Below are 25,494 nucleotides of genomic sequence, written 5' to 3'. Positions count from 1 at the left end.
TAGAGGTGGGGGAGCAGGTGAGGTACCTGGGTGGCCGATGCCCCCGCCCCTACCCCCACCCCAGGCCTCAAGTGCAGCCCCGCAGATCCCCTTTTGTTCGGCTCTTTGGGACATTGAATCCACCTGACCAACCCTGGGTGCCCACACCTGCTAGAACTCTCTGCAGTGCCTCGTCCCCGTGTCCCAGTCACTCTGGAACAGCTGCTGTGGTTTCCCTGACACGCACGCAGCCAACGCTGCTCCTGGCCAAGCTGGCTCCTCGGGATACTCAGGCCTGACCCTGAGACCCCAAGCAGAGACGGGAGGCCCTCAGAGGTCATCGGCTCCAGTGGCCCACCTGCAAAACGGGGCCCAAGTCCCACTCTCAGTCGCTCGTTGGCAAGGCTGGGTTGGAACCAAGGACCCCGGTTCACCCTTGGTGTACGGCTTCTGCTTTTACAGTGGTCTGTGCGGGTGAAGACTGGCCGGTGACTCCAAGTAGCGACAATGTGAACGGAGCAGAGGGTCCTTCTTTTCCAGTAACATTTGGTCTTGGGAAATCCACTGAAAGGCATCTGCATAAAATGGGACGAAAGAGAGTGACCTGTGTCAGATTTCACTGAGGCTTCAACCTGAAAAATAAAACCAAAATGTAAGGAAGTGAGCGTATTGTACTCTTCTGTTAATAAAACCAGGTGATGTTTTCAACTACTCGTTCTTTTTTTTAATTGTAAAATTTATACATAACATAAAATTTACCATTTTAGCCATGTTTTAGGGCGCAGTTCAGTGGCATTAAGCACATTCACACTGTCGTGCAACCATCCCCACCACCCATCCACCGAAGCTTCTCATCTTCCCAAATGGAAACTTTGTCCACATTAAACACCAGCTCCCCTCCCCCTCCCCCCAGCCCCCTGGCAGCCACCGTCCTACTGTCTCCAGGGATTGGACTGCTCTAGGGACCTCACAGAGTGTTTATCCTTTTGTGACGGGCTTATGTCACTGAGCATAATGTCCTCAGGGTTCATCCATATTGTAGCATCTGTCAGAATTTTCTCCCTTTTTAAGGCTGGATACTATTCCATTGTTTGTAGAGACCACACTTCATCCATTCATCCATCAGTGGACACTTGCGTGTTTCTACCTTTTGGCTGTCGTGAGTCCTGCTGTGGACATGGGTGTGAACACCTGCTTGAGTCTCTGCTCTCACATCTTTGGGGTGTGTACCCAGAGGCAGTCTGCCGGATCACATGGCAAGTGTCATTTTCATTTTTCACTCATTTTTAAAGTAATCTTCGTGGCTGCGTCACCGTGCACTTATCCTTAGACTGTTTCTGGGTTGATTATGTCCCTTTTGGAATCGTTTTTCCAACAAAACTGTGTGAAAATACAATGGTGCGTCCTTAACTTCACGTTTGCTTATTTTTGCAGCTTAATCGTGAGGAGGGTCTCTTCTGCAAAAATATTTGAGATATTTGTTACTTTCTCTAAGGCTTTTCCTAGTCCTCCAAGTCCTCTTTTGGTGCTCCTGGCCCTTCCTAATCCTGTGGATTTTGTCTTATTCCGCTGTAGACTGGTCCAACTCCGCCACATCCCCACAGTCAGCGGTCCTGCTGTGATGCCCACGGTTCCCCAGGATCCCCTTCGCTGACATCCCAAAGCCTCTCCTTTTCCAAGATGCGCAGTTCCGTTTTACAGACCCTTTGTCCTGGGTTGTTACGTCTGATAGTCAGAGAGAGATAAGGAATGACAGATTCTGAAGAGATGAGAGACAGATGTTGGTGTAAAATGAGGAAGGTGGGAAGGACTAGTTTTCAATAGTGAATATTTTCATGTTATGATAGATTCGTTTTCATTTTTTCCTCGACTTTGTAACTGCAGTGACAAGGAAAATGAATATTCAAGAAGCGAGGACCCTAGACTATCCAGGAAATTGATTGATGAGGGTGAAGTAGGTTCTCCAAAGCCCAAAGAGAAGAGATACTTTCAATTTTAATGCAATTAAAAGTAACTGAAACAATGAAGACTTTTAAAAAAAATCTCACCCGTAATAAGAAGTCCAGTGGTGGGTAACGCCAGGACTAGTTACCTCAGCAGCTGAAAGATGGCGGGGCTCCTGTTTAACTACTCTGTAATTCTCTCCCCCATTTCCTCATGGTCTTAAGATGGCTGCCATAGCTTCCAACATCATAGCCGCATGACAACGTCCAAAGGCAGGAAGGAAGGGCATTTGCTTTCCTGATCTTCTTATTATAAGGGATACAAGTCCATTCCAGAGGCTTCTCAGAAGATTTTGCCTTTAGTCTCACTGGCTAAAATTGGGTTACAGCCTGTGCCCTCGCTGCAAGAGGTGCTGAGAGAGTGAGTGTCTGTCATGGAAGGCTGGCTCTAACATGCTGGCCGCCACGTAGGGAGTCAGTAGGGTCAACCTCAGAGACAATCCAGCATCTTCTTCAGGCCCATCAGACACAGCTTACCCGTGCAGAGTAAGCAGTGGAAGAGCATGGGCCCACATCCCACCCTCTCCTGCAGAAACCCAGCCGAGCCCCCTCCTCCCTCTCAACACCTGTGTCTTCTCCCCTGCCCACAGGTCGGAGGGCACTCAGCTCCCAATCTCGTCACCAGCCAGCCCGGAGCCAGAAGCCAACAGTGAAGACCCTGCGGACAGTGGCACCAGAAGCCCAGACGGCCCTCCAGAGGGCGCCTGGCCGTCAGACAGCAGTTCCGGGAGCAGACCCCCGGACGAAGGTTTGTCCCTGCCACACTCAGGTTTGCTGCCAGGCTCACAACTGGTCGGCTGTGCCCAGCCCTGTTCCCACGGCTGTCCGCACCAATGCTGCCATCCAGCCTCCACACAGAACCCCACTCTCCCTGTGTGCTGAGGCTGGGCGCCCGAGTCCACAGGCTGGGGAGCACACACACCGGTGGGAGAGGGCGGTTCCTAGGCGCAGGTTCCAGCTCAGTGTGGGAAAAATGTGTCCCCTTTCAGTCCCATGCAGGGAAGGGAGGTGCTCAGGGAACTGAGGGGGTGTGAGTGCCCCATCATCAGAGGTGTGTAAGCAGGGGCTGGTTGGTCACCCCTCAAGGAGACTACAAAGAGGCCCATCGTCTTAAGAACCTGGGCCCGGTGGGTGTGGAACCATCAGGTGCAAAGAGGAGCGACACTGGCTGAGAGGGTGCCCGGTGCTCCCCGGGCTCAGTCATGGGCAGGCGTGGAGGGGCTGCTGGGCGCCATCCTTCCTGTTCCTCTTCAGAACCCCTGGGGCACCAGGACGGTGTTGATGACCGTGACGGCAATGATACCACACACATACATGTACGTACACACATACACACACGCGTGTGAGCGCACACACACAGCATCAGGAAATTGCCAGGACGAAAAACAAATTGTCAATATTGGGGATACAATTCACACAACCAAAAAGTCATGGACCAGTCCCCTCCACCCTGGTTCTGTTTGGTCCGGGGCAGTTTCTATTGAAACAAAACAGAAGGGCCCTGAGCTCACCCAGCCGGGACAGTCAGGCTGGAGAGACGGGTGTCCCAAGTCAGGAGACCCGAGTCAGTGGTCCCCAAACCTGCCAGGTGGCCAGGATCACCCAGGAGCCTTTTAAAAATACAGAGGCCCAGGCCCAGCGCTGCTGCTTATGGTTCTCCTCTCCCTCTGCTGGGGGCGGGAGGACACAGCTTTGCTGCGCAGACACCATCTGTCAGCGAGGGTCAGGCCATTGTCGCTGTCAGACTGGCTCGAATTAATTAAAAAGTCCAAGTAGGCTTCAGGCACAGCCCATGTGGCGTGGAACCTCATCTCTTGCTGCCTTGTGCAGAAGGAGCTCCCCCAGACTGACCAGACAGCCCCCACGAGCTGCAGACCCACACCGTCCAACTCCCAGGTCAGAGGAACAGTGGCATTTCTCTTCTCTGGAAGTTTGAATCAGATGTTGGCCTGGTTCTCCTTGGCTCATGCTGGGTCCCTTGCCTTGGCTGGACTAGTCACGTGGCCGGGCAGCGTGCGCTCTGCCTGGCCAGGCTGGACTCGTGTGTCCCCTGGGCTGGGGTGGAGTGGGGAGGAGAGGGAAGGGCTTCCCCTGAAGAGACGGTCAGGGGCTGCCCCCCCTCCACCCGGACACAGAGCCTGACGCCGCACGGCCAGACACCGGAGGCCACGACAGACCCTGGGGTTTCCGATGTGCAACCAGACTGGAGCACCCCAACCAGACACGGCCACACTGGGGGTCACACAGAGTCACACACGTGACAACTCTTCCCTTACAACCCCTCAAATGGTAGAGGCATGCAGCTCCCTGAGAGCTGGAAATCTGTTCAACCTGGTGCCCATGCCCTGCAGAGCCCCGACCCCAGCCCCATGGCTCCCCTGCCTGGGACTGTCGTATCCTAAAATGGAAATAATGCGCACCCCTGAGGGCACAGGCAGGCCCTGGCTGGTTGTGTCATCTTACAAAGTAGAGAAGGGAAAGGACTTCTTGCTCCCAGGGTCCCTGCGTAAAACCCCAGGGAGGGGCTCCTGGGCCTGGCACTTGGGAGGGGCCCCACCAGCCTCGGTGGCCTCACCTTGCAGGGATGGGGTGGGTGGGAGAGCGGCCATGTGGAAAAGGGGCTGATGGTGCCGGAGCCTGTCCCCCCTGCGTGACCCACCCGCACTGGCCGCTGGGGAGGGCCTCCGGTTTCCCTCCCTTTGGCCCTGGTACCTATCCCGTGCTTCTCCAGCAGCGGACGGGCAGCTGTTCCGCTCAGTGGAGGGCCAGGCTGCCTCCGACGAAGAAGAAGAGGCTGAGGAGAAGTGGCAGGAAGAGCAGAGGTCACTGGCAGAGGTCAAGACGCTGCTGGCGCGCCTCTCCGGCTGCGGGAGTGGGTATGTGGGCCGGGTGGGGGGCGTCCAGGATCGGCGCTGGAGGTCCAGGCCCCTTCAGAGAGCTTGACCTTGGGGACCTGATTCAAGTCCAGGCCAGGTCCCCCCAGCTCCCCTGACACTCTGGCCTCTAGTCCACAGGAGGGAAGTGAGAAGACGCCCCCCAGCATGTGCAGGGATGAAGGGAGGTGAGCATCGCCATGCTGGTGGAGCAGCTGGGGCTTTAGTTCGCACTGGTTTCCTCCCACTCCCCTGGCCATTATCCCAAGACAGCCCAAAGCTCTAGTGTGACTCCAGGACATACCAGAACCTTCCTTACCCAGTTGCTCCGACAAGAAAGAGCGCTTACACTCCCTCCTCCAGCTGACCCCCTGGCTTATTTAATTCTCATGACCACCCTGGAGGGGAGAAAGACCCAGACGCCTGGGGTACCTCAGACAAGTTGCCTGACGTCTCTGAGCCTCAGCCTTCCCGTCTCTAAGATGGGCCAGTAACACTGGTCTGGCAGAGGTGTTGTGAGGACTTGCTAGCGAGGCGATAAAACGACCAACAGGTGCCCGATCCCCGTAGGTTCACCGTCAAGAGGCAGCACTGACCTTCATTAAATGGTACAGTGCTGACAGTTTTCCCGGGTTATTGTTCTCACTGACCCTTAAGTCAACAACAAGCATTTATTAAGCACCTACTATGTGCCAGGCAAACCTGGAGGCATTGAGAGAACAGCAATAAGCAAGACAGCACCCCACCCCCCAGAGCCCCTATTCCAGTGAGTGGTGACAAGTGTGAGAAAGAAAGGTGAAGCAGGGAAGGGACAGAGGGGGGTGCAGGGAGATGCTGGGGAGGCCGCTCTAAGGAGGTGCCATGTGAGCACGAGGGGAGAGCACTCCAGGAAGAGGGAACAGCAGGTACAAAGGCCCTGAGGCATGTTGGAGGGGCAGTGAAGGTCTACTGAGGCTGGAGCACGTGAGTGAAAACGAATGGCAGGGAGGTCAGAGAGATCACGGGGCAGACTGGGTGGGGCCTTTGGCTTTTCCTCTGAGTAGGACAGGAAGTCATGGGGGGTACTGAGCAGGGCCTGCCATGGCCTGGCTTGGCTTTCAGGAGACAGACTTGGTGGCAACCCCCACCTTCTGAGGCTGGAGCAGACTCCACAGAGCCGCTCCGCAGTGCTGGTGCTCTCCTTTGCTGCAGGTGTGATGACCAGACAGCCAAGAAGCTCATGACTTACTTCGGCCACTGTGGCAGTGGTGACCACGCCTGCACCGTGGGACAGTCGGAGGCCCGCATCGCCATGCTGGTGGAGCAGCTGGGGCCCCAGGGCTGCCGTGGGAAGGCCCTGGGGACACCTGGGGAGGAGGTCAGCTGAGCCCAGAGGTCGAGGTCTGGACCAATGCTAGAGGCTCATAGCTGGAAAAACCCTGACGCATGTCAGCCGAGTCCTGGGCGCTGTTCACAGATGAGCAAACCAAGACTCAGAGAGGAGAGGCGACTTGCTTTTAGATTTAATGAAGAATATTTTGGTTGCAAGTTAACGGAATTATCTCAGATTAGCTTGAGTACAAAACAGGTATTTATTAGAATACGGAGCCGGCAAGAACAGCTTCAGAAGAACAGCCGGGGAGGTGAGCTTCAGGAACAGCTGGATCCAGTACTCGGACGAGATTGTCCCACTGGCCTCTACCTGCTATGTTTCTCCGGGTGCTGGCCTACTTCGCCCTACTTCACAAGGGCTTCCTCCATGTGGTGGTGAAAGAAAGGCAGGACCACGGACAGCTCTAGGCTCCCACTGGCCCACCTAAGAACGCCCAGGGGGATAAGAGCCCAATATATTAAATCTCAGGGGAGAACTCCAACTGGCCCAGCCTTGGTCATGTGCCTGTCCCCGGGCCAATCTCTGTGGTAGGCAGGCAGGGGTCAGGGATTAGCAGCTCCAGCAAAGTCAAATGAGGGGGAGGAGGGACACTTCTCTCCCCAGGAAAGTTACTGAGGGCATGGGAGGGAGCTGGCAGACAACACCACTAGCAGGGTGTCTCCATTTCAGTAAGAGCGCGTAGCATGTTTCTCTCCTGTCTCTACTGCATTCCACAGTAATCGAGCACGGAGTGCCGTTGAGAGTTACCATGTCGCTGAGCCCTAGCCCGCTTTGCTTCTGCACACTGGTTTTGATCTAAGATCGTTTTATATTGATATACCTGAAATTCTAAATCCATACTGTTTTTGACGTATCTGTGGTCTAATGTGCTTCCAAAGGGCATGGCCACCACCTCTTTTCTAAGTAAATTCCAAGGAAGCGAGGGGTTAGCAGAGTTACTGAGGCACATGAGTGGTGTCCCCAAGCCCACCTCCCAGTCCCATCTGCAGTGGGCGCCGGCACCGCCCTCTGTCCTGCCCAAAGCCCAGAGTGGACCCAGAGTGTCCAAGGGTGCCACACCTCCACCTACTTCTCTTCCCCTCCATCGGTGCCAAAAATAGGGACTGCCTCACATCCCTGCTTTAGAAGGCAGGTAGCCATTTGATGCTTTGTGACTGCCTGGCATCTGCCCCCTAGTGGGTATCCTGTTAGGACCCATGGTCTCAGGGCTCCCCTGGCCAAGAGTGGGCCATGATTCGCACTGGCCCAATCGGGCCCCCGCCTGGGGCTCTCCTTCTTGAGGGAAGTGAGAGAGTGGCTGCAGAGTGTCCTTCTCAGCTCTGACCTCTGGACAAGAGGCTTGAGACTGTCCTACCATCTCAACCCCCATTGCTGCCCCATCCCTGAGCTTCTCCAGCTGCCAGCCTGTTCTGGGAATGACCCAGAGCCTGCCAGTGAATTCTCTTTCTGTTTAACTACCCAGATAGGTTTCTGTGGCTTGCAACCAAAAAAAATATATCAAAAAGAAAAGAAAGCAGATGGATAGAGAAGGGAAAATGGAGTCCTCAAATAGAAAACAAAATATGCATATCCTTACATTAACGCAACTCACTGTGTGGCCTTAGGCCAGACACGCAGCCTCTCTGGGCCTTGGTGCCACCACTGGGAAGATGGGTGATTTTATCTGCCCAGTCACCTGGCAGGCTGGTGGGGGGGAAGGTCAGATGAGATGACCTCCATGAAAGGGTCAAGGCAAGTCATGGGCCCTGCCTGGCAGTGGCCCAGTGAGTGCTGGGCAGAGGGCAGCAGGGTGGGTGCTGAGTCCCCGTTGGTCCCCGCAGGCGGAGCTGCAGCAGAAGGTGGAAGAGAACGAGCACCTGAGGCTGGAGCTGCAGATGGTGGAGACAGAGCGCGTGCGGCTGTCCCTGCTGGAGGAGAAGCTGGTAGACGTGCTGCAGCTCCTGCAGAGGCTCCGGGCCCTGGTAGGCGCACGGGCACGCCCAGGGCAAGGGGAGGAGCTCTCCCTCCGGAGGGAGCACTGGCCTGTGTCAGGCATCTGGCTCGGAGCTCTCCTCACGTTAGGCAGGTGTCACCCCCACTTTAAAGAGGCAGAAAAGGAGGCTCAGGGAAGTTATATTAAAAAGAAGGGAATGCTTCTCTGCCCTGCCCAAGGTGATATTATTCATTTTATAAAGCTGATATAACTTGGATTTCAAAACCAGAGAAAGATAAATAGAAGAAAGGAAAATTATAAGCTCATGTCACATTGAAACATGGGCACAAAACATTAAATAAGATTAGCAAACCAAATCCAGCAGTGTTTAAAGAAATGCAACATGACCAAGTTGGATTTAAAGATAATTTAAAGATAATTCAAGATCAAAAAACCTATTAACATCATATACCACATTGCAGATTAAAGGACAAAAACCATATGTTCATCTCAATAGGTATAGAAAAATCAGTCAGTCTCCTTTTATCATAAAACCCCTCAGCAAATTAAGAACAGTAAGGACCTTCCTTTACCAGATAAGGAGTCTCAGCCAAACTACCTCTCACAAACCTCACACTTATTGGTGAAATGTTAGAAGGAATGTTGCTAAAGTCAGAATCAAGACGAGCATGCATGTCATCACTGTTTGTACGCCAACTTAGAGGATCTAGCCAATGCAGTAAGACAAGAAAAAGAAAGAAAAGGTGTAAGGATTAGACAGGAACACAAAGCTATCAGTGATTATATATCATACTCATGTACACAGAATACCCAAGAGACTCCAGAGGAAAATTATTGTAATTTCTTGGCAAGATAAATAATAAAGTATCAGAACACAGAAATCAATTGTGTTCCTAAATAGCATCAGCAAACCATTAAAAAAATTTTTTTTGAGAGACAGTTACCTCGGGATTACAGCCACTATAAGGTGGAAGTAGGATTTGAACCCAGGTTGCCTGGGTTTTAAGTGGGCTCTTGCCTGTGCACCAGACTGCCTCAGACACAGAACTACCAAGTCTGCAGCCAGGGCAGCACAGCCCAAGAGAATGGCTGAGTGGCAGCCAAGGCCAGCAGACAGTGAAGGCGGTGGTCACCACCACAGCTCCAGGCCGTGCCACCTGGGGGTAAGAGCTGGTTCTTCCACCTCCTGGCTGGGTGGCTTTAGGCAAATTTCCCATTCTTTCTCAGCACTGTTTTTCTTCACTGGTTAAAATGAGCCTAGTAATGTAAGTTGTTGCAAAGATTAAATGAGCTAATGCATTAAAATGCTCTTATTCATGGCTATTTCCAAAGTGCCAACTTCTACTTTGGCACATAAATGGTAATCCAAAAATATGTGATCTTTGATGGAACGGCCACTGCTCTGCGCACTACCCCCCCCCCACACACCAAGTCTTTGAGAAGTCCATCAGGCAGTGTGGCCAGGCCAGGGGTAGGGACCTAGGAAGCGATGGGGGTAGTGACTCCATGTGCCCCCAAGGAGCCTTACAGAAGCCTCTAGGGGCCACCAAGTCCCACCTGCCGAACAAGGACATGGCAGCCACAGTGCAGTCCAGCCCTGTCTCCATTTCTTTTTAAGAACATATCGAAAAGAGCCCTGGGGAAGATTTTGCTGAACACGCTGGATGCTTGCAAGGACCCAACACATGGTAGGAGAACTCCCCCATCTTTCAGAGCCTGGACAAGCGTCTGGAGAGCTGCCTGACCCAGCACTCTCTGTCCTGAGTGTCTTGTTTGCGAAATGCCACTGTCATTACTGCCCTGACCACCCATGAAGTACATAGTCAGGAACAGGCTTCAGAAAGTTAAAAATGCTATTTGATGTCCCAGGGAGAAGAACTAAACAGAAGCCAGCATGGTCAAACCCCCACGGGAGCTAGGCAAGGTTCCCTGCTGTCAGTTCAGTCGCTGGGCTGAGTGTGGGCCAGGCTCTGCGGAGGGACCTCACGTGCTCTCAACTCCCTGAGTCATGACAAAAGCCCATTGGAGAAGGTGCTGTTCTTGTACCCATTCCACAGATGGAGAGACTGAAGCAGAGAAAGGCCAAGTGCCAGCTGTACCCAAAGCCTTGGGTCTGTCCCTTAAGCACTACGCTCCATGGCCCCCATTGTTTAGACAAAGTTCAGGATTTCATCAGTGCCAGATTGTGGCTGGTGAAATCAAGAGGAGCCAGGCCAAGCTCTCTCCTCAAAGGGCCTCACACACTAATGGGGCGACCAACTGGTGATGAGCCTTTGCTCCCTGGCCTCACAGGGCATTGCTGGGCAAGGCTCAGGTAGGTCTAGTGCCCTGAATGGTCCCTGGAATTGACAGGGAGGTCAGAAATTGTGTGCTAGGAGTCCCCTTCTCTGGGGTCCTCAGTGGGAGAGAGACAAGAGGGGGAGGCAGCTGGGCAGGACTGGGCAGGACTGGGGAAGGCCCCAGAAAGGAGGAAGAGTGGCTATGTGGGCCACGGTGAGCAAACTGAACTGCCCTCGCTGTCCATCCTTTCCTTCCAGAGGGGAGATCCGGACCCTCCGCCATCCTGGATGCCCTGCACCAGGCTTTGGCTGGCTGTGAGCTCCTGCGGAGAGAGCCCTCAGCACTGGCCTCCACAGCGCCTGCACTCACCAACCCCCTCCTCATCTCCTGCTGAGGCCACTGGCCCAGCCTGTGGGCACCTTGGTCAGCCTGACCTCCATCAGACCAGCCTCCAGATCAGCCTGACCACCACCAGACCAGCTTCCATGACCAGCCTGACCACCATCGGATGAACTTCCATGGCTAGCCTGACCACCATCACATGCTCAGAACCTTGGAGACCCTGACTCCTTCTGAGACTGGGCTCAACCCCGGAGCCTCTCACAACAGAGCCTGGCAGACATCCTTTCCTTGAGTTCCTCCCAGGATCCCTCGCAGCCCCTGCATTCTTGCTGCCACAGTTCACATTCAAGCCCTGGGGCTGCTGGATTAGCCCACACCTGCTGTTGCCTCCCCTGCCCAGTTTGTCACACAGCCCAGCCCAGAATCCCTTCCCTGGGTTCCTGGGGTCTTTTCCCTCCCAGCACTGTCCCCTTCCTCTCACTGCTGTGATCAACTTCCAGGCCACACCTGGCACACTGGGGAATTCCCACACCCCCAGAAGTACTGAAGACCAGGCAGAGGGCTGGGGGGACACAAGGCAGGGGTGATTACTGCAGGCTTCTGGGTGGAGGCTGCCCTTGAACTAGCTCTAGAAGAGAGGTAGGATTTAGATGGACAGAGAGAGGAGGGAAGGGTATTTAATGTGAGGAAACAGCAAGAGCAAAGTGTAGTGCCAGAAAGGGCTCCCATTAGTACAGTACCTGGGACACCTCTTTCCCAAGCATATAGTGGGTACTGGATTTCATGGGGTCACAGGAAGGAGTAAGACAAGGTGCCTGGTCTCATCTACCTTACCATCCCACAGGAGAGAAAGATACATTGGCAAATAGTGCGATATGGGTGAAATCAGTGCCAAATCGAGGTAAAATATTTGTGAGAGTCCAGCCAAGAGGGGTTCATCTGAGCCAAGGAGGACAGACGCACAGAGGGAAACTGTAGGGGTGAGGCAGGTGCCTAGAGGGACAGTAGCAGGTCATGGGGGGGACTCAAAGGCAGACGAGGATCTGGGACTTGCTCCCACAGGCAATCGGGAGCCATTGGGGGATTCTGAGCTGCCTCATGGAGGGTAGATGGAGGGGAGTGAAGAAGAGGCAGCTGCAGGACTGCAGGAGGAAGGGGGCACTAGGAGCCTGGAGCCAGAGCTACAGGGACACAGAAGGGGATCATGGGAGAAGGAGGATCAAGGGGTACCCAGTGGGGAGCCTGGGAGCAGCGGGCACTCCAGGGCAGGGCAGCAGGGACTGGGGACAGATGATGCCTGGCTGGCATTCCTGACCTGTCTGGCCTCAGACACTCAGCAGCTTGGATGGGGGGCAGGAGGCGTCAGGGAGACACTGCAGGCTCCTAAGCACAGTGACACAGGCCCATGCTTAGTTTCCCTATGGTTCCTCTCGGAGGGGAATAAGAGACCAAGGCCAGTGGCCATTTCAGAAGGGCCACCTCACCTTTGGTCCTGTCAGATGGCCCAGTGGGCAGGGCTGGGCACTGAGGAGGCTAGTCTGAGCAGAGAGGGCTGCCCCCAGCTTGCTCCTCTCAGCTCAGGCTGAGCCCACCAGGCCCTCCTCCTTTAGCTGTGCTGCTAATGACTGCATGACCCAGGTGAGCCCCACCTGTGCCCCTGCCCAGTAAGAAGGGTCAGCTGTTCCATATCCTGACCATGGTGTCAGTCACGGGAATCTACACGTGTTAAGATTCATAGAGGGGCACCTGGGTGGCTCAGTTGGTTAAATGTCTGCCTTTGGTTCAGGTCGTGATCCCAGGGTCCTGGGATCGAGCCCTGCATCAGGCTCCCTGCTCAGTGGGGAGTCTTCTTCTCCCTCTCCCTCTGTGCTTTCTCTCTCACTCACTCTTGCTCAAATAAATTTAAAAAAAAAGATTCATAGACCTATGGGGCGCCTGGGTGGCTTGTTGGCTGACTCTTGAATTCGACTCAGGTCATGATTTCAGGGTCATGGGATGGAGCCGCGTATAGGTCTCCACCAGTCAGCGGGGAGTCTGCTTGAGATTCTCTCTCTCCCTGTGCCCCTCCCCACCTGCTCGCTCTCACTCTCTCTCAAATAAAATAATTTTTTTAAAAATTTTTTATGAAAATAGAAAAAGATTCATAGACCTCAAAAAAAGTCAACTTCACTGTATGTTAATAAAAAAGAAGAGGGACCAGAAGAGATATTCCTGGAGGAATCTGCAAACAGGCAGAGAAGGCTCCTGTAGGTTACAATTACACTAAGCTTCATCCTCAAGATTTCCCTAAATCTTCTCTTACCGACTGCCCAACCATCAGTGGTTCATCACCACCCTTGTATGCCCCTCATCTCATTGGAAGCAAGTTGAGATGGATTTGGATATAGAAATACCCAACATCACACAGCAAATCAGCAGCAAGCCTGGAAAGGGGCCTGTTTTCTGCCCACATCTCTTACACTTTCTACCACAGCCAGCCATCTCTAGCTAGGAAACTCTGGGCTCGCTAAGGGTTTGGGGTTTGGATTAGTTATGGTACGGGCTAAACTACCTTGATAAAGAGACCCCAAAATACTCTGGGTCAAATAAGATAAAACTTTATTTCCCTGCTGTAAGAGTCCAGAGGTAAGTGGTCCTGGTTGGCAGAGCAGCTCTGCTCTGTGCGGTCACCCAGCGACCCAGGTCCCTTCCACATTGTTGCTCTGCCATTCCCTAGAGTTATGTCCCCCCTTGCATAGTGGAAGCCAATTCATCAGCATTGCATCTACCTTCCAACCCACAGGAAGGAGGAGAGGGGAAGGGAAGGGAAGGCACTCTGGCTCACAAGGCTTCTACTCATAACCCACCGGCCATGCCTAGCTGCAAGGGAAGCTGGGAGATGTAGTCTGTGGCTGAGCAACCATGTGCCCAGTTTCCAGTCCAGCATGTAAGGAGCTTGGAAGTCACCAGTGCATCCAATGACAAGTAAAAAGCTGAACACGCTGAAAATTCAACAACTCCTCTTAGATCCACGAGAAATGAGGTTGCAGGACAAACAGCCATCCCCAAAATTGGAAACAGACTGGTGAATGCAGAGAATTACAACTTGCCAAAGAAGAACTCACCTTCTCTGGAACCAGTACCAGAATAGGACAAGCTGAACTGTAATCAACAAATTGGTGGAGGCTCACTGTGGACAAGTATAGGGAGTTAAACGCCCCAGGGGGACCCAGTCACGGGGGGTGGGGTCCCACACCTTTGTGAGTTTTACCTTCTGAAGTTCTACCAGGTCCTCACAGGGAAAATCAGAGGGAAAAAAACCCTCATGCTTCTCACAGTGGGAAGGGAAGTAACCATTTTGAAATATGCCAGAACATTCTATTTTCCTTACCAAGGCCTGCCCTTAAGAGAAACTATTTTACCAGAGCCTAACCTATTGGGGTTTTATCAGAGTTTATATTAATTCCAGACAGAGCAGACTTCAGAGCAAGGACAAAATCTGAGGGACAAAGGGAGGCATTACATAATGATAAAGGGTCAATCCTTGAGGAAGATATAACAATCCTTAATGTGTATGCACCTAACAACAGTGTCAAAATATATAAGGCAAAATCCAGTAGAACTGTGAGTTGAAACAGATGAATCCACTATTATATTTGGAGACTTTAACTCCCCTCTAACAGAAACGGACATATCCAGCAGGCAAAAAATCAGTAAGGACATAGTTGAACTCAGCAGTACCTTCAACCAACTGGATCTAATTGACATCTATAGATGACTTCATCCAGCAATTGCAAAACGTGCATTTTTCTCAAGCTCACACGGAATATTCACCAGGATAGACCAGATTCTGGGTCATAAAACACACCTCACAAATTTCAACATATTCTGTATGCTCTCAAACCATAATAGAATTAAACTAGAAATCAATCAACAGAAATAGGCAGAAAATCCCAGAATATATGGAGATTAAACAACACAGTCCTAAATAACACAGAGGTGAAAAAATAAATCTTAAGAGAGACTTAAAAATACTTTGAACTATGGGGCGCCTGGGTGGCTCAGCTGGTTAAGTGTCTGCCTTCGGCTCAGGTCATGATCCTAGGGTCCTGGGATCGAGCCCTGCATCGAGCCCTGCGTGGGGCTCCTTGCTCAACAGGGAGCCTGCTTCTCCCTCTCCCGCTGCTTGCCACTCCCCCTGCTTGTGCTCTCTCTCTCTCTCTGTCAAATAAATAAATAAAATCTTTAAGAAAAGTAAAGGAGTTTTTTTTTTAAGATTTTATTTATTTATTCGACAGAGAGAGAGACAGCCAGCGAGAGAGGGAACCCAAGCAGGGGGAGTGGGAGAGGGAGAAGCAGCCTCCTAGCGGAGGAGCCTGATGTGGGGCTCGATCCCACAACGCCGGGATCACGCCCCGAGCCGAAGGCAGACGCTTAACCACTGTGCCACCCAGGCGCCCCAGTAAAGGAGTTATTTTTAAAAAATACTTTGAACTAAATGAAAATAAAATATAATCTACCAAAATTTGTGGGATGTAATGGTTAAAGGGAAGTTTATAGCATTGGATGCATATTTTGGAAAAGCAGATGTAAAATAAAAAATCTAAGCTTCCACCTTAGGAAACTAGAAAAAGAAGAGCAAATTAAATCCAAAGTAAGCAGAAGAAAAGAAATAATTTTTAAAAAGTAGAGGAGAAATCAATGAAATTGGAAATAGGAAAACAGTAGAGAAAAACAATGAAACCAAAAGCTGGTTCTCTGAGAAGATCAATTGACTCAATAAGCCTCTCACCAGGCTAACTGAGAAAAGGAGGGAGAAGACACACTGCCGATATCAGAAATGAATGAGGACATATCACTGTAGATGAACATTGTATGGATAATAAAAGAGTATTATGAATAACCCAAGTCTTCAAATCTGCTAGCCTAGACGAAATGGATCAATTCCTTGCAAGACACCATCTGCCAAAACTTGCACAAGAAAAAATATGAATAGGCCTGTATCTATTAAAGAAATGGAATCAATAATTAATAACCTTCCCAAAGAGAAAGCACCAGGCCCAGATGGGTTCACTGGTACATTCTACCAAACATTTAAGGAAGAAATTCTTCCAATTTTCTGCAATCTCTTCCAGAAGATAGAAACAGAGGGAATACTCCCTAACTCATTCCGAGGCCAGCATTACCCTAATACCCAAACTAGACAAAGATATGATAAGAAAAGAAAACTATGGAGCTGTATCTATCACGAACACCGATGCAAAAGTCATTTAAAAAATTAACAAATTGAATCCAACAATATAGAAAAAGAATTCTACACCGCAACCAAGTGGGATTTATCCCAGGTATGCAAGGCTAGCTCAACATTCAAAAATTAACTAACGTAATGCATCACTCCACAGGCTAAAGAAGAAAAATCACATGATTATATCAATAACTGCAGAAAAAAACATCTGACAAAACCCAACACCTATTCATGAGAAAACAATAGTAACAACCTGTCAACAAACTACACACAGGGAAACTCTTCACCCTGATAACATCTCCAGAAAATCTAGAGCCAACATTACACTTCACGGAAGGAAACTAGATACTTCCCCACTAAGATCAGGAACAAGGCAAGGATGTCCCCCCTCTCCACCCCTTTTCAGCATCTTGTTGGAAGTCCTAGCCAAGGCAAAAGACAAGAAAAAGAAATACGAGATGCTATGGACTGAATACTCGTAACCCCTCAAAGTTCATATGTTGACACCCTAATCCCCAGTGGGATAGTATCTAGAGCTGAGGCCTCTGGGAGGGAATTTGGTCATGAGGGTGGAGCTCTCGTGATAACTAGTGCCCTTAGACATGAGACTGCCTGCTTCACCCCTCTCTCGGTCTCCGCCAGCCCAGGATACAACAAGAAAGTGGCCATCTGAAACCAGGACGAGGGCCCCCACCAAGAACCCAGCCATGCTGGCACACTAATCAAGCCTCCAGAACGGTGAGAAATAAAGTTTGTCGCTTAAGCCGCCCAGTCCATGGTGTCTTGTTACAGCAGCCCAAACTAAGCCAAAAGGTACACAGAATGGGAAGGAAGAAATACAACTGTCTTTGTGCACAGAAGACATGATCATGTAAGTAGAAATCCAAAAGAAACAACCAGAAAAACAAACCCAGGAATAAGCAATTATAGCAAGACTGCAAGATACAAGGTCACTACACGAAAGGCAACTGCTTTCCTATGAACCAGCAATAAGCGGGTAGAATTTGACATTAAAAACTCCACACCATTTATGTTAGTATCCCCCAAAATGAAACGCTTAGCTATAAATCTAACAAACTATGTGCAAAATCTATGTGAAGAGAATTACAAAACGCTTATCAGAGTTTTGAAGAAATCAAAGAACTAAATAAACGGAGGCATCTTCCACGTTCGTGGACCGGAAGACTCAGTGTTAGCAAGATGTCAGTTCTTCCCACTGATCGCTCCCCTCAGGGCAGCCCCAATCCAACTCCCAGCAAGTTACTCTGCGGATACTGACAAATCAATTCTAAAGTTTATACGGGGAGGCAAAAGACCCAGAACAGCCAACGTACTATTAAAGAGAACAACAACGTTGGAGGACTGACACTACCCGACGTCAGTTCTTACCATAGAGCCACAGTAATCAAGACGTGTGACACTGGCCAATACAACAGTGGAACAGAATAGAAAGCCCAGAAACAGACCCACACAAATACAGTCGACTGATCGAGCTCTGACAAAGGAGCAGAAGCAATACAAGACGAAGACAGACTTCTCAATAAATGGTGCTGGGACAGATGGACGTCCACATGCAAAAAAAAAAAAAAAGAATTTAGACACAGACCTTACACAGTTCACAAAAATTAACCCTTCACGAAAATTGAAGTGAGTCATAAACCTAAATATAAAAGGCAAACCTACAGAACTCCTGAAATAGAACACAGGAGAAAATCTAGGTGAACTTGCGTATCTTATGACCTTTTAAAATACACCAAACCCATGATCTTCCAAGAAGTAACTGATACCCTAGAATTTGTTAAAATTAAAATGTCCTGCTCTGAGAAAGACATTGACAAGAGAACAAGAAGAGAAGCCACAGACTGGGAGAAAGTATTTGCCAAACACACATCTGATAAAGGTCTGTTATCCGGAACAAAGAGCTCTTAAAACTCAATAATAAGAGAATCAACGACCTCATTCTTCTTCCAATGGGCAGAGGCCCGGGACAGACAGCTCACCAAAGAAGATACAGAGACGGTCTGCGGGAGAAGATGCTCGCCGTCCGCTGTCGCTGGGGACGCCCTCCGCTGTCGCCGGGGACGGGCAAGCCAACACAAGGGGGCGCCGCTCGCGCCTATTAGAACGGCCAGAATCAGAAAGGCTGACAGCGTCGGATGCTGGTGAGGATGCGGAGCAACGGGAATTCTTGTTCCTCGCCGACGGGAGTGCCACTTCGCTGGCTGGGAGAGCCACAAGCGGGGCGGCCACTCTGGAGGGCAGTGCGGCATTTTCTTAAAAACTAAACATACTCTCCCCACACAAATCCAGCAGTCACGCTCCTTGGTATTTACTCCAAATGAGCTGAAAGGTACGTCCACACAACAACCCGCACACGGTGTTGACGCAGCTTTATTCCTAGTCGCCAAGCCTTGGAAGCGGCCACGATGTCCTTCAGTGGGGGATGGATACATAAACTGGGGCAGATCCAGACAACGGACTATTACTCGGCACTGAAAGGAAATGGGCGGCCAAGCCCCCAAAAGACAAGGAGGAAACGTCCCTGTGTATCACTAAGTGAAAGGGGCCATCTGAGAAGACTGCATACCGTATGAGTCCAGCTATATCGCATTCTGGAACAGGCAAAACCACGGAGTAAAGAGATCACAGGTGGCCAGAGGTTGGAGGGGGGAGGGATGACGGGGTAGAACCCAGGGGAATTTAGGGCAGAGACTACTCTATATGAGACCCCAATAATAGGCATACTTGTCGAAACCCATACACCCCAACAGTGCGCCTTGTAAACCGTGGACTTTGGAAGATGACGATGTGTCCACGCAGGCTCCTCGGTTGTTATAAATGCACCACGCGGGTTTGGGACGGCGATAGTGGGGGAGGCTGTGAATATGAGCAGGGACAGGGAGCAGAGGGAACTCTATCCTTGGTGCTCAATTTTGCTGTGAACCTAACTCCTCTTCAAAAACTAAGTCCACTGAAAAAGAAGAAAAGGGAGAAGGGGCACAGAAGGTCTCTCAGCTGTGTTTGCAGTCAGCCCTGGCGTCCGGTGCTTCCCGGCCCCTCAGCCGTGCTGACTTGCCCCTCGGCGGCCTTCCTTTTGCCCAGTGGGGAGAGGCTGGGACCTTCTCAACTTCAAGACCTTGAACTTGGGCGTGACCTAAGCACACGCCCGATGCTGTGCTCTGGCCCAAGGTTGGCCTGCTACTCCCAGCCCAGGGGAACCTGGCCCACTGCCTCAGGGTGAGATGTCCTGAGAGGACCACAGGACTTCCCTGGAGAAAGGCCCGGGTCAGGGACCAAAGGCAGCATCAACATCTGTGACCAACAGAAGCCGGGTGGGGCCAGGGTGGGCAGCGTTCCCTCTCACCTCCACCTCTGACTGATGAGGGCCCTCGTCCACAGCCACGCAGCTCAACAGCAGAGCCCGGATCCAGGCCCCGGCCTGTCCCCGTGATAAGCAGGAGGACCAGTACTGAGCACCAGGGCCTGAGGCCACTGACGGAAAACACGGTCAAGGTACAATCTCACAAAAAGACGGGGCCCCCCTTCGCTGAGCTGCAGGCTGGGGTGATGTCTCCAGGGGGTTAAATCATGGAGCCCAGGGAGCTGCCATCATGGGAAACCTGGGGTTTTCTCTGGTCAGAAGCAAAGTGAATGCACAGTTCTTGAGAAGCCCTCACCACAAACAGGTTCTCCCCTGATATTTGGGCCTGAGCATCAATCACAAGCCCGACCCAGAAGTTTCCTGTCAACTGAGGCTCCTGGGAGCTACCATTGACTAATTCATCCTTGCTAGATGCTTCTCAATAAAGCTTTAGCTCTTCCTTGAGAGCAGCCTTACAACTATTCGAATTTGAACATTTCCTATTAAAATGTCCAATGTCTTCGATAGTCTTCCTTGAAGATGCAAAGCCGGGCTCCCTTCCCTCTGAGCACGAGCTAGACTTAACAAGGACAAGGTTAACAAGCCAGAATTGATGGTGTGACCTCTGCTACTTGGTCATGAGACGAGGCCCCGTGGCTCCCTCCTTGCTGTCCATGTCACGAGGACCCCCAAGCATCCTGTGGAGAAGGCCGTGTGACAGGAGATCCGAGTCTCCTGTCGGTAGCCAGCAAGGACCTGAGGCCTCCAGCCAACAGCCAGCTCACACCTCAGAAGCATGTCCCCCCGCCCTAGTCAAGTCTTCCAGCGAGCGTGCCCAGGCTGAGATCCAAACTGCAATATCCAGAAAGCCGCTCCCAAGTTCTCGACCCACAGAAAGTGCGGGTTAATAAATGAATACACGTTATTGCTGCGAGCTGCCAGTCTGGGGTACACGTTATTGCTGCGAGCTGCCAGTCTGAGGGAAGGTTTGTTATATAGCAAGAGATAACAAATAGATTTCCTAATTTAAAAAAACAGGCTTTATCAGAACACAGGATAATTCAGGTGTGTTTGCGGTGGGTGTTTGGCTGTACCTTTGGAGGCCTGGCAATAATCACTAGACCAGCAGTCTGCAAGGAGGACAAGGGTCCCCCAGGCCCAGAGCTGCCTGAGTGACAGCATAACACACCCTGGCCCGGAGGGCAGCAGGAGGGGTCTGGGGGACCAGCGAGGCAGGGGAGCAGGCAGTCAAGAGTCAGGGAGGTGCCAGGTAGTGGAGTCCGTGTCAGCCAGGCTCCAAGGCCCTGGGGCATGTTCCGCTGAACAAGTTCAAAGTTAAGACAATTATGAATTTCATGACAGCAGCCACAGAGCATTAAGCCCCAATCGCGGGGCCTTTCTGGGTGGGGAGCCCTTGCAGCTGCACTGGTTGCATGCCCCGAAGCTGGCTCCGGGTGAGCGGAAAAGCAAGGAGGAGGCAGGGAGTGGGACAGGAATCTCACGGAAAATAGGAGAACTGGGTGGGTATTTGTGAATAGCCTTCACGTCTATCACTCTTCTTTGGCCTCTTTTCTAAAAAGGCTTCTTTGGGATTGTTCAAATGGTCTGAAACTCGTTAAGAATGTTTTTCTGGGGGAAAAAAAGTGTTTTTGTAGGAATTTCTAATTAACACCCTCTCTCACCTGGCAACAAAATCGTTCTGTTGACCTGAAATTGCTCCCACTTGCCCAAATATCCTGTAATTTCACACTCTAGCCACTAGGTGGCGAGCGCACTCATTGAATAGAGGAATAAACAGGCTTCAAAATCCCCCCTAGCGCGAGGTGGGCGAGTCCGGGATTGAACTCAATTGAACGCCCCACCTTATAGATATTTGCCATATCTGTGCACCACGTGTGCTATTACCAACTCAATATTTTCCTTCGAATCAGCCCACTTTTTAAATTTATGTAAATGATTTTAGGAAGGAAAGCTGATATGCTCTAATTTAATTGAGAAAGCAGTCCCACCTGCCTTACAGAGACGGTAACAGCAAGTTCACAGAAAATAGAATGACCTGTTAACTTCCGACCAGATGCATTTGCTGAGCCTGAGGGGTCATGGGTCAACGCCCCAGTGGTCAGGGGTGCCAAGCTAGACTGTTGGATCCATTCAACCAAACAGAAATCCCTCCGACACCACAGACAGATCAAAGGGTGCCAGGCCCACCTCTTATACCCTGACAGCATCCAGGCAGACCCTCGCCGGTGGCTGGCTGACCCCGCACAGACTGCTCCAGGCTCCACGCAACATGTCTCGAGCGCCTCGTACTCACTCAGCCTCACGGCTTCGCAGGGGGCTGGTTCTTTTATTCCTCCATTTTACAGATGAGGAACCTGAGGCAGAGAGAAGCAGAGACTATTTCCCAAGATCATGGAGTTAGTACGTTAACAAAACCGGGGTCCAAAGCCAGGCAGGCCGCTCCACAGCCTGGCCCCGAACAGCTTTATGGATAGAGATGTGTGTCTGCAGAAACCAGCCAGCAGAGTTTCTGGTCAAAGGGGCCCCAGCAGCTGGGGCAGGGGTGACCCATTTACCCCTGGTTGCACACAGGCTAAAAATGCTAGGTAGTAGTTTCCACTTCTTACTCTCCTCGGCTTCCTGTGAGAAGAAGGACCTGGGCCCCCCTCCCCCAAGTAAAGGGTTTCTAAGCAGCTTCCTTTATAATACCGTGACCAGACCAAGGCTGTCTCCTTCGGGTCAGGGAATGGGAAAGGAGTGAGTCCGTCCCTCGTGTGTCTCAGTATGTATGTCGGAGGCCTATGTACCACCTGAAATCGGAGACCCAGCCAACCTTCAGCCGTTCCTCACTCTGTGACGCTCGTCCACTATGCCTCGGGGCCTGGGGTCCCTGAAGAGCAGCTGGGCTCCTGGACAGACAGACGGGCAAACTGCAGAGCCACTAACTCTGCGGGAGCAGGTCAGGGAGGGCTTCCGGGAAGAGGTCATGCCCTGGGTGAATCTTAAAGGAAGGAGTGTGACAGGAAAAAAGTGGGGGGGTAGCAGAAAGAGAAAGGTGCAGAGAGGGAAACCAGCATGTGGGTGGTGAGTAGCAACAAAGATGACCTACCATGAAGCTTCAGGTCAGGAAGAGATGACAGGGGAGCCTGGATTGGATGGCCAAGAAGAACTCTGCCGAGGACGTGGATTTCATCCCGAAGACACCGAGGAGCCATGAAGATGTTGAGCAGGCCCGTGTCAAGGTCAAACCTTTGTAGCCAGAGGCAGAGACGCATCCAGGAGATAAAAGTCCTGGAGAGATACGGACTGGCTGGAACCAGAGGAGAGATGGTCAGCAACACTGACGAACGTGGACTAGGTGCTAGGCATTGGTGTGGTTATAAACAGCAGTTCACAAAACAGAGCCCCTGTCCTCTTGAAGTTCACTTTCAGTGGCACAATCATTTAAGAAACGCATAGAAATTTAGGGGCACCTGGCTGGCTCAGTCGGGGAAGCGTGTGACTCTTGATTTTGGGGTGTCAGGATTGTGACTTCAAGCCCCACGTTGGGTGTAGAGATTACTTAAATAAAAATTTTAGGGGCGCCTGGGTGGCTCCGTCGTTAAGCGTCTGCCTTCGGCTCAGAGCGTGATCCTGGCGTTCTGGGATCGAGCCCCACATCGGGCTCCTCTGCTGGGAGCCTGCTACTTCCTCTCCCACTCCCCCTGCTTGTGTTCCCTCTTTCGCTGGCTGTCTCTCTCTGTCAAATAAATAAATAATTAAAAAAAAATTTTTTTAATGCTTTTAAATGCACAAAATTTTAAAAACAAGATAATCTTAGGTCCTATCAAGTGCTATGGAAGAAGGAGGTCACTTGACCTGAGACATGAATGATGGTCAGGAGGAAGCCATGGCAGAGTTTGGGGGAAGGGTGCCCCAGGCAGAGGGACTAGCAAGTGCAAAGGCCCTGAGGCAGGAAGATAATGGAGTGATTGAGGAACAGAAAGAAGGTCAGTGTGGCTGTAGATAGCAAGCAAAGAGGAGAGTGCATTGCAAGGTCAAGAACTAGGTGGAGGTCAAGCCACAGAGGGCCTCATGAAACACGGAGGAGGTAGGAATTCATTCTGGTTGCAACGGGAAGCCAAGGGAGCTAAGAGAAGACCTGGGCAGCGGCCGTACAACGGGTCAGTTCTGAGCATATTTTGGGGGCTGAGACAGCAGGAATTACTGATGAGTTGAATAGCAGGTAGAGCCAAATCTTTGGAGGAGTTTTGTGGTGGAGGCAGGAAAAGTAGTGGTAACTGGAGGAAAATGTGGTATTAGGGTTTGTTTGGTTTTTTTTTTAAGGACAATACTATAGGCCATTTGTGATCTAATGGGAATGATCCAGTAAAGGATAAATTCGATGATGCAGGAGAGTGGGTAGCCGTGGGAGCAACGTCCTTGAGAAAGTGAAAGATGTTAGCCTTAGAAATAAAACCACCGGTTACCTTGCCAGCAAACGGGTTGATTCGGGAATAGCAGAGAACTGCAACCAGAGACAAGCAAAGCACCGCAAAACCATAACCAAGCGCACAGAATAAGGAGAGGAAGGGTCTTTTACGGAGGAAGCGGAGGGGAGCTGGGAGGGGCTGTTAGAAACGAAAAGTCCATTGGAGTAAACTGGGAGCTCAAGCGTAGCGGCTTTTCATTGGCTGAGTTGTGACGGTCTCTCATTGGCTGGGCTGTTGCAGGGCGGGAGGAGAGGCGGGGAAGAAACCTTCCTTCCACCTGCTGGGATAGTAAAGTAGCATCCAAGTGCAGGGTCCCCGTCTTCCTATCGGGTCAATTGGCCACGAGTGGTGGGGCATGAGAGCTCCCCCTGCCGGCCTCCCCGCTCCGTTCTCAGCAAGATTGCCTTTCGTTCGTTTCCACAAGGGGTAGAATGCAGAGCGCCGGCGCCGGCTTTGCCCTTCACACCGGCTTTCTCTCGCTGCCGTAAGAAATGACCGCAGACTCAGAGGCTGACAGCAACACTCATTCCTTATCTCACGCTCTCCAAGGCGCAGAAGTGTGGGCACAACGTGGGTGTGGGTTCTCAGCTTAAGGTCTCGCAAGGCTGAAATCGTGGTGCGGGCAGGGCCGTGTTCCTTCCCAGAGGCTCTGGGGAAGAATGCACTTGCTGGCCCCTTGCAGCTGTCGGCAGCATCCAGCTCCGGCTTGCTCTTCAAGTCCTTCTTGTCCAGAACCGACCTCTGTGCTCTGGAGCCGAGCTGTGACACGAAGACAGAGTTGGGGAATAAAGAGGAATGACAGTTTTACCGCTTCGCCAGGCAAAGGAGGCTGCAGCCGGCAAAAGCCTTCCAAACCGCAGGCCCGCCAGGGGTAAAAGGCTGAGGGGTTTTAAAGGAACGTGCAGGATCCGGGAGGTTTTGGTAGGAATCCCGCACGTTCGCCCGCTACGTTTGGCATGTCTCCAACGTGCTCTGACACCTGGCGCCGCACCGGCCACCCGAGGCCCCTTACTACGTATCCATATCGGGTTCCTGGACCAAAGGGTTCTACAGAAAACCAAGTGAAGGGGAGGGGAGGCTCAAGAACGAGGAAGGGAAACATTTGTTCCGTTTGAAGTCAAGCCTTCCGGAAGCATTCGTGTGCCCGTCTGCATTTCCATCCACCTTTCTGTTTCTAAAGAGGTTCCATTCTCCCGCTCCAGATCTCTCCGACTTCCCTTTCCGCGGCATCTCTCACTTCCTCTTCTGCCAGCAGCCACAGAAAGCTCTCTGCACTTAAGGGCTCACACGTCCAGATCAGGCCCTCCTGGAAAACCGCCCTTTTCAAAGGTCAACTGTGCCGCAAAACACAGCACAATCCCAGCAGTGACGTCTCCTCAGATTCACCAATTCTGGGGATTAGGGTGGAGGATCTTGGGAGGCATTCCTAGGAATTGTGCCCACCCAGCCTCATAGCAGCAGGACTTCTTTGTGCTGGGGTGGGAAGGCAGAATGTGCGGGCGCACACCTACCCTACAGGCAAATGGTGGGATTGCCCTCAGGGCACATGGGCTGGGGTAACAGAAACCTGAAAAGACAGGTTTCTGTTTAACAAGATAAAATTTTCTCTCTCTCTTTCTCTCTCTCTCCTTCTCTGGAAAAATCCAGGTAGGCAT

At 51.5% G+C, this 25,494-nt stretch overlaps 1 protein-coding gene and 1 long non-coding RNA gene across 4 annotated transcripts in view; one reads left to right on the top strand and one right to left on the bottom strand.

Moving 5' to 3' along the window:
• Positions 1-12,631, top strand: part of EFCC1 (EF-hand and coiled-coil domain containing 1) — a 41,093-nt gene extending 28,462 nt beyond the window's left edge. Inside the window, exons 3-8 of one of the 2 annotated variants that reach the window (XM_040628390.1) lie at positions 2,573-2,730; positions 4,717-4,858; positions 6,047-6,212; positions 8,048-8,188; positions 9,779-9,848; positions 10,698-12,631. In XM_040628390.1, the coding sequence (XP_040484324.1) occupies positions 2,573-2,730; positions 4,717-4,858; positions 6,047-6,212; positions 8,048-8,188; positions 9,779-9,848; positions 10,698-10,834 (814 nt within the window). In that variant the 3' untranslated portion in view covers positions 10,835-12,631. Of the gene's footprint in view, positions 1-2,572; positions 2,731-4,713; positions 4,859-6,046; positions 6,213-8,047; positions 8,189-9,778; positions 9,849-10,697 lie in introns of both variants that reach the window. The other variant, XM_040628389.1, reaches the window with a different exon arrangement.
• Positions 588-25,249, bottom strand: LOC103669501. 2 transcript variants are annotated; one of them, XR_005834512.1, is made up of 4 exons: positions 23,837-25,249; positions 22,477-22,677; positions 21,576-21,742; positions 588-611 (listed from the first exon to the last, which is right to left on the bottom strand). It is a non-coding gene; the product is annotated as an uncharacterized LOC103669501 (long non-coding RNA). The 2 variants fall into 2 exon arrangements; XR_570304.2 differs by lacking the exon at positions 588-611 and having other exon boundaries at positions 21,048-21,742; positions 23,837-25,247.
• Between the last annotated feature and the right edge of the window lie 245 nt (positions 25,250-25,494).

Source organism: Ursus maritimus, unplaced genomic scaffold, assembly GCF_017311325.1.
Source record: "Ursus maritimus isolate PB19 unplaced genomic scaffold, ASM1731132v1 scaffold_14, whole genome shotgun sequence".
Lineage (NCBI taxonomy): Eukaryota > Metazoa > Chordata > Mammalia > Carnivora > Ursidae > Ursus > Ursus maritimus.
Note: the sequence above shows the minus strand (reverse complement) of the source record. Positions and strands in the feature narration are given on the sequence as shown.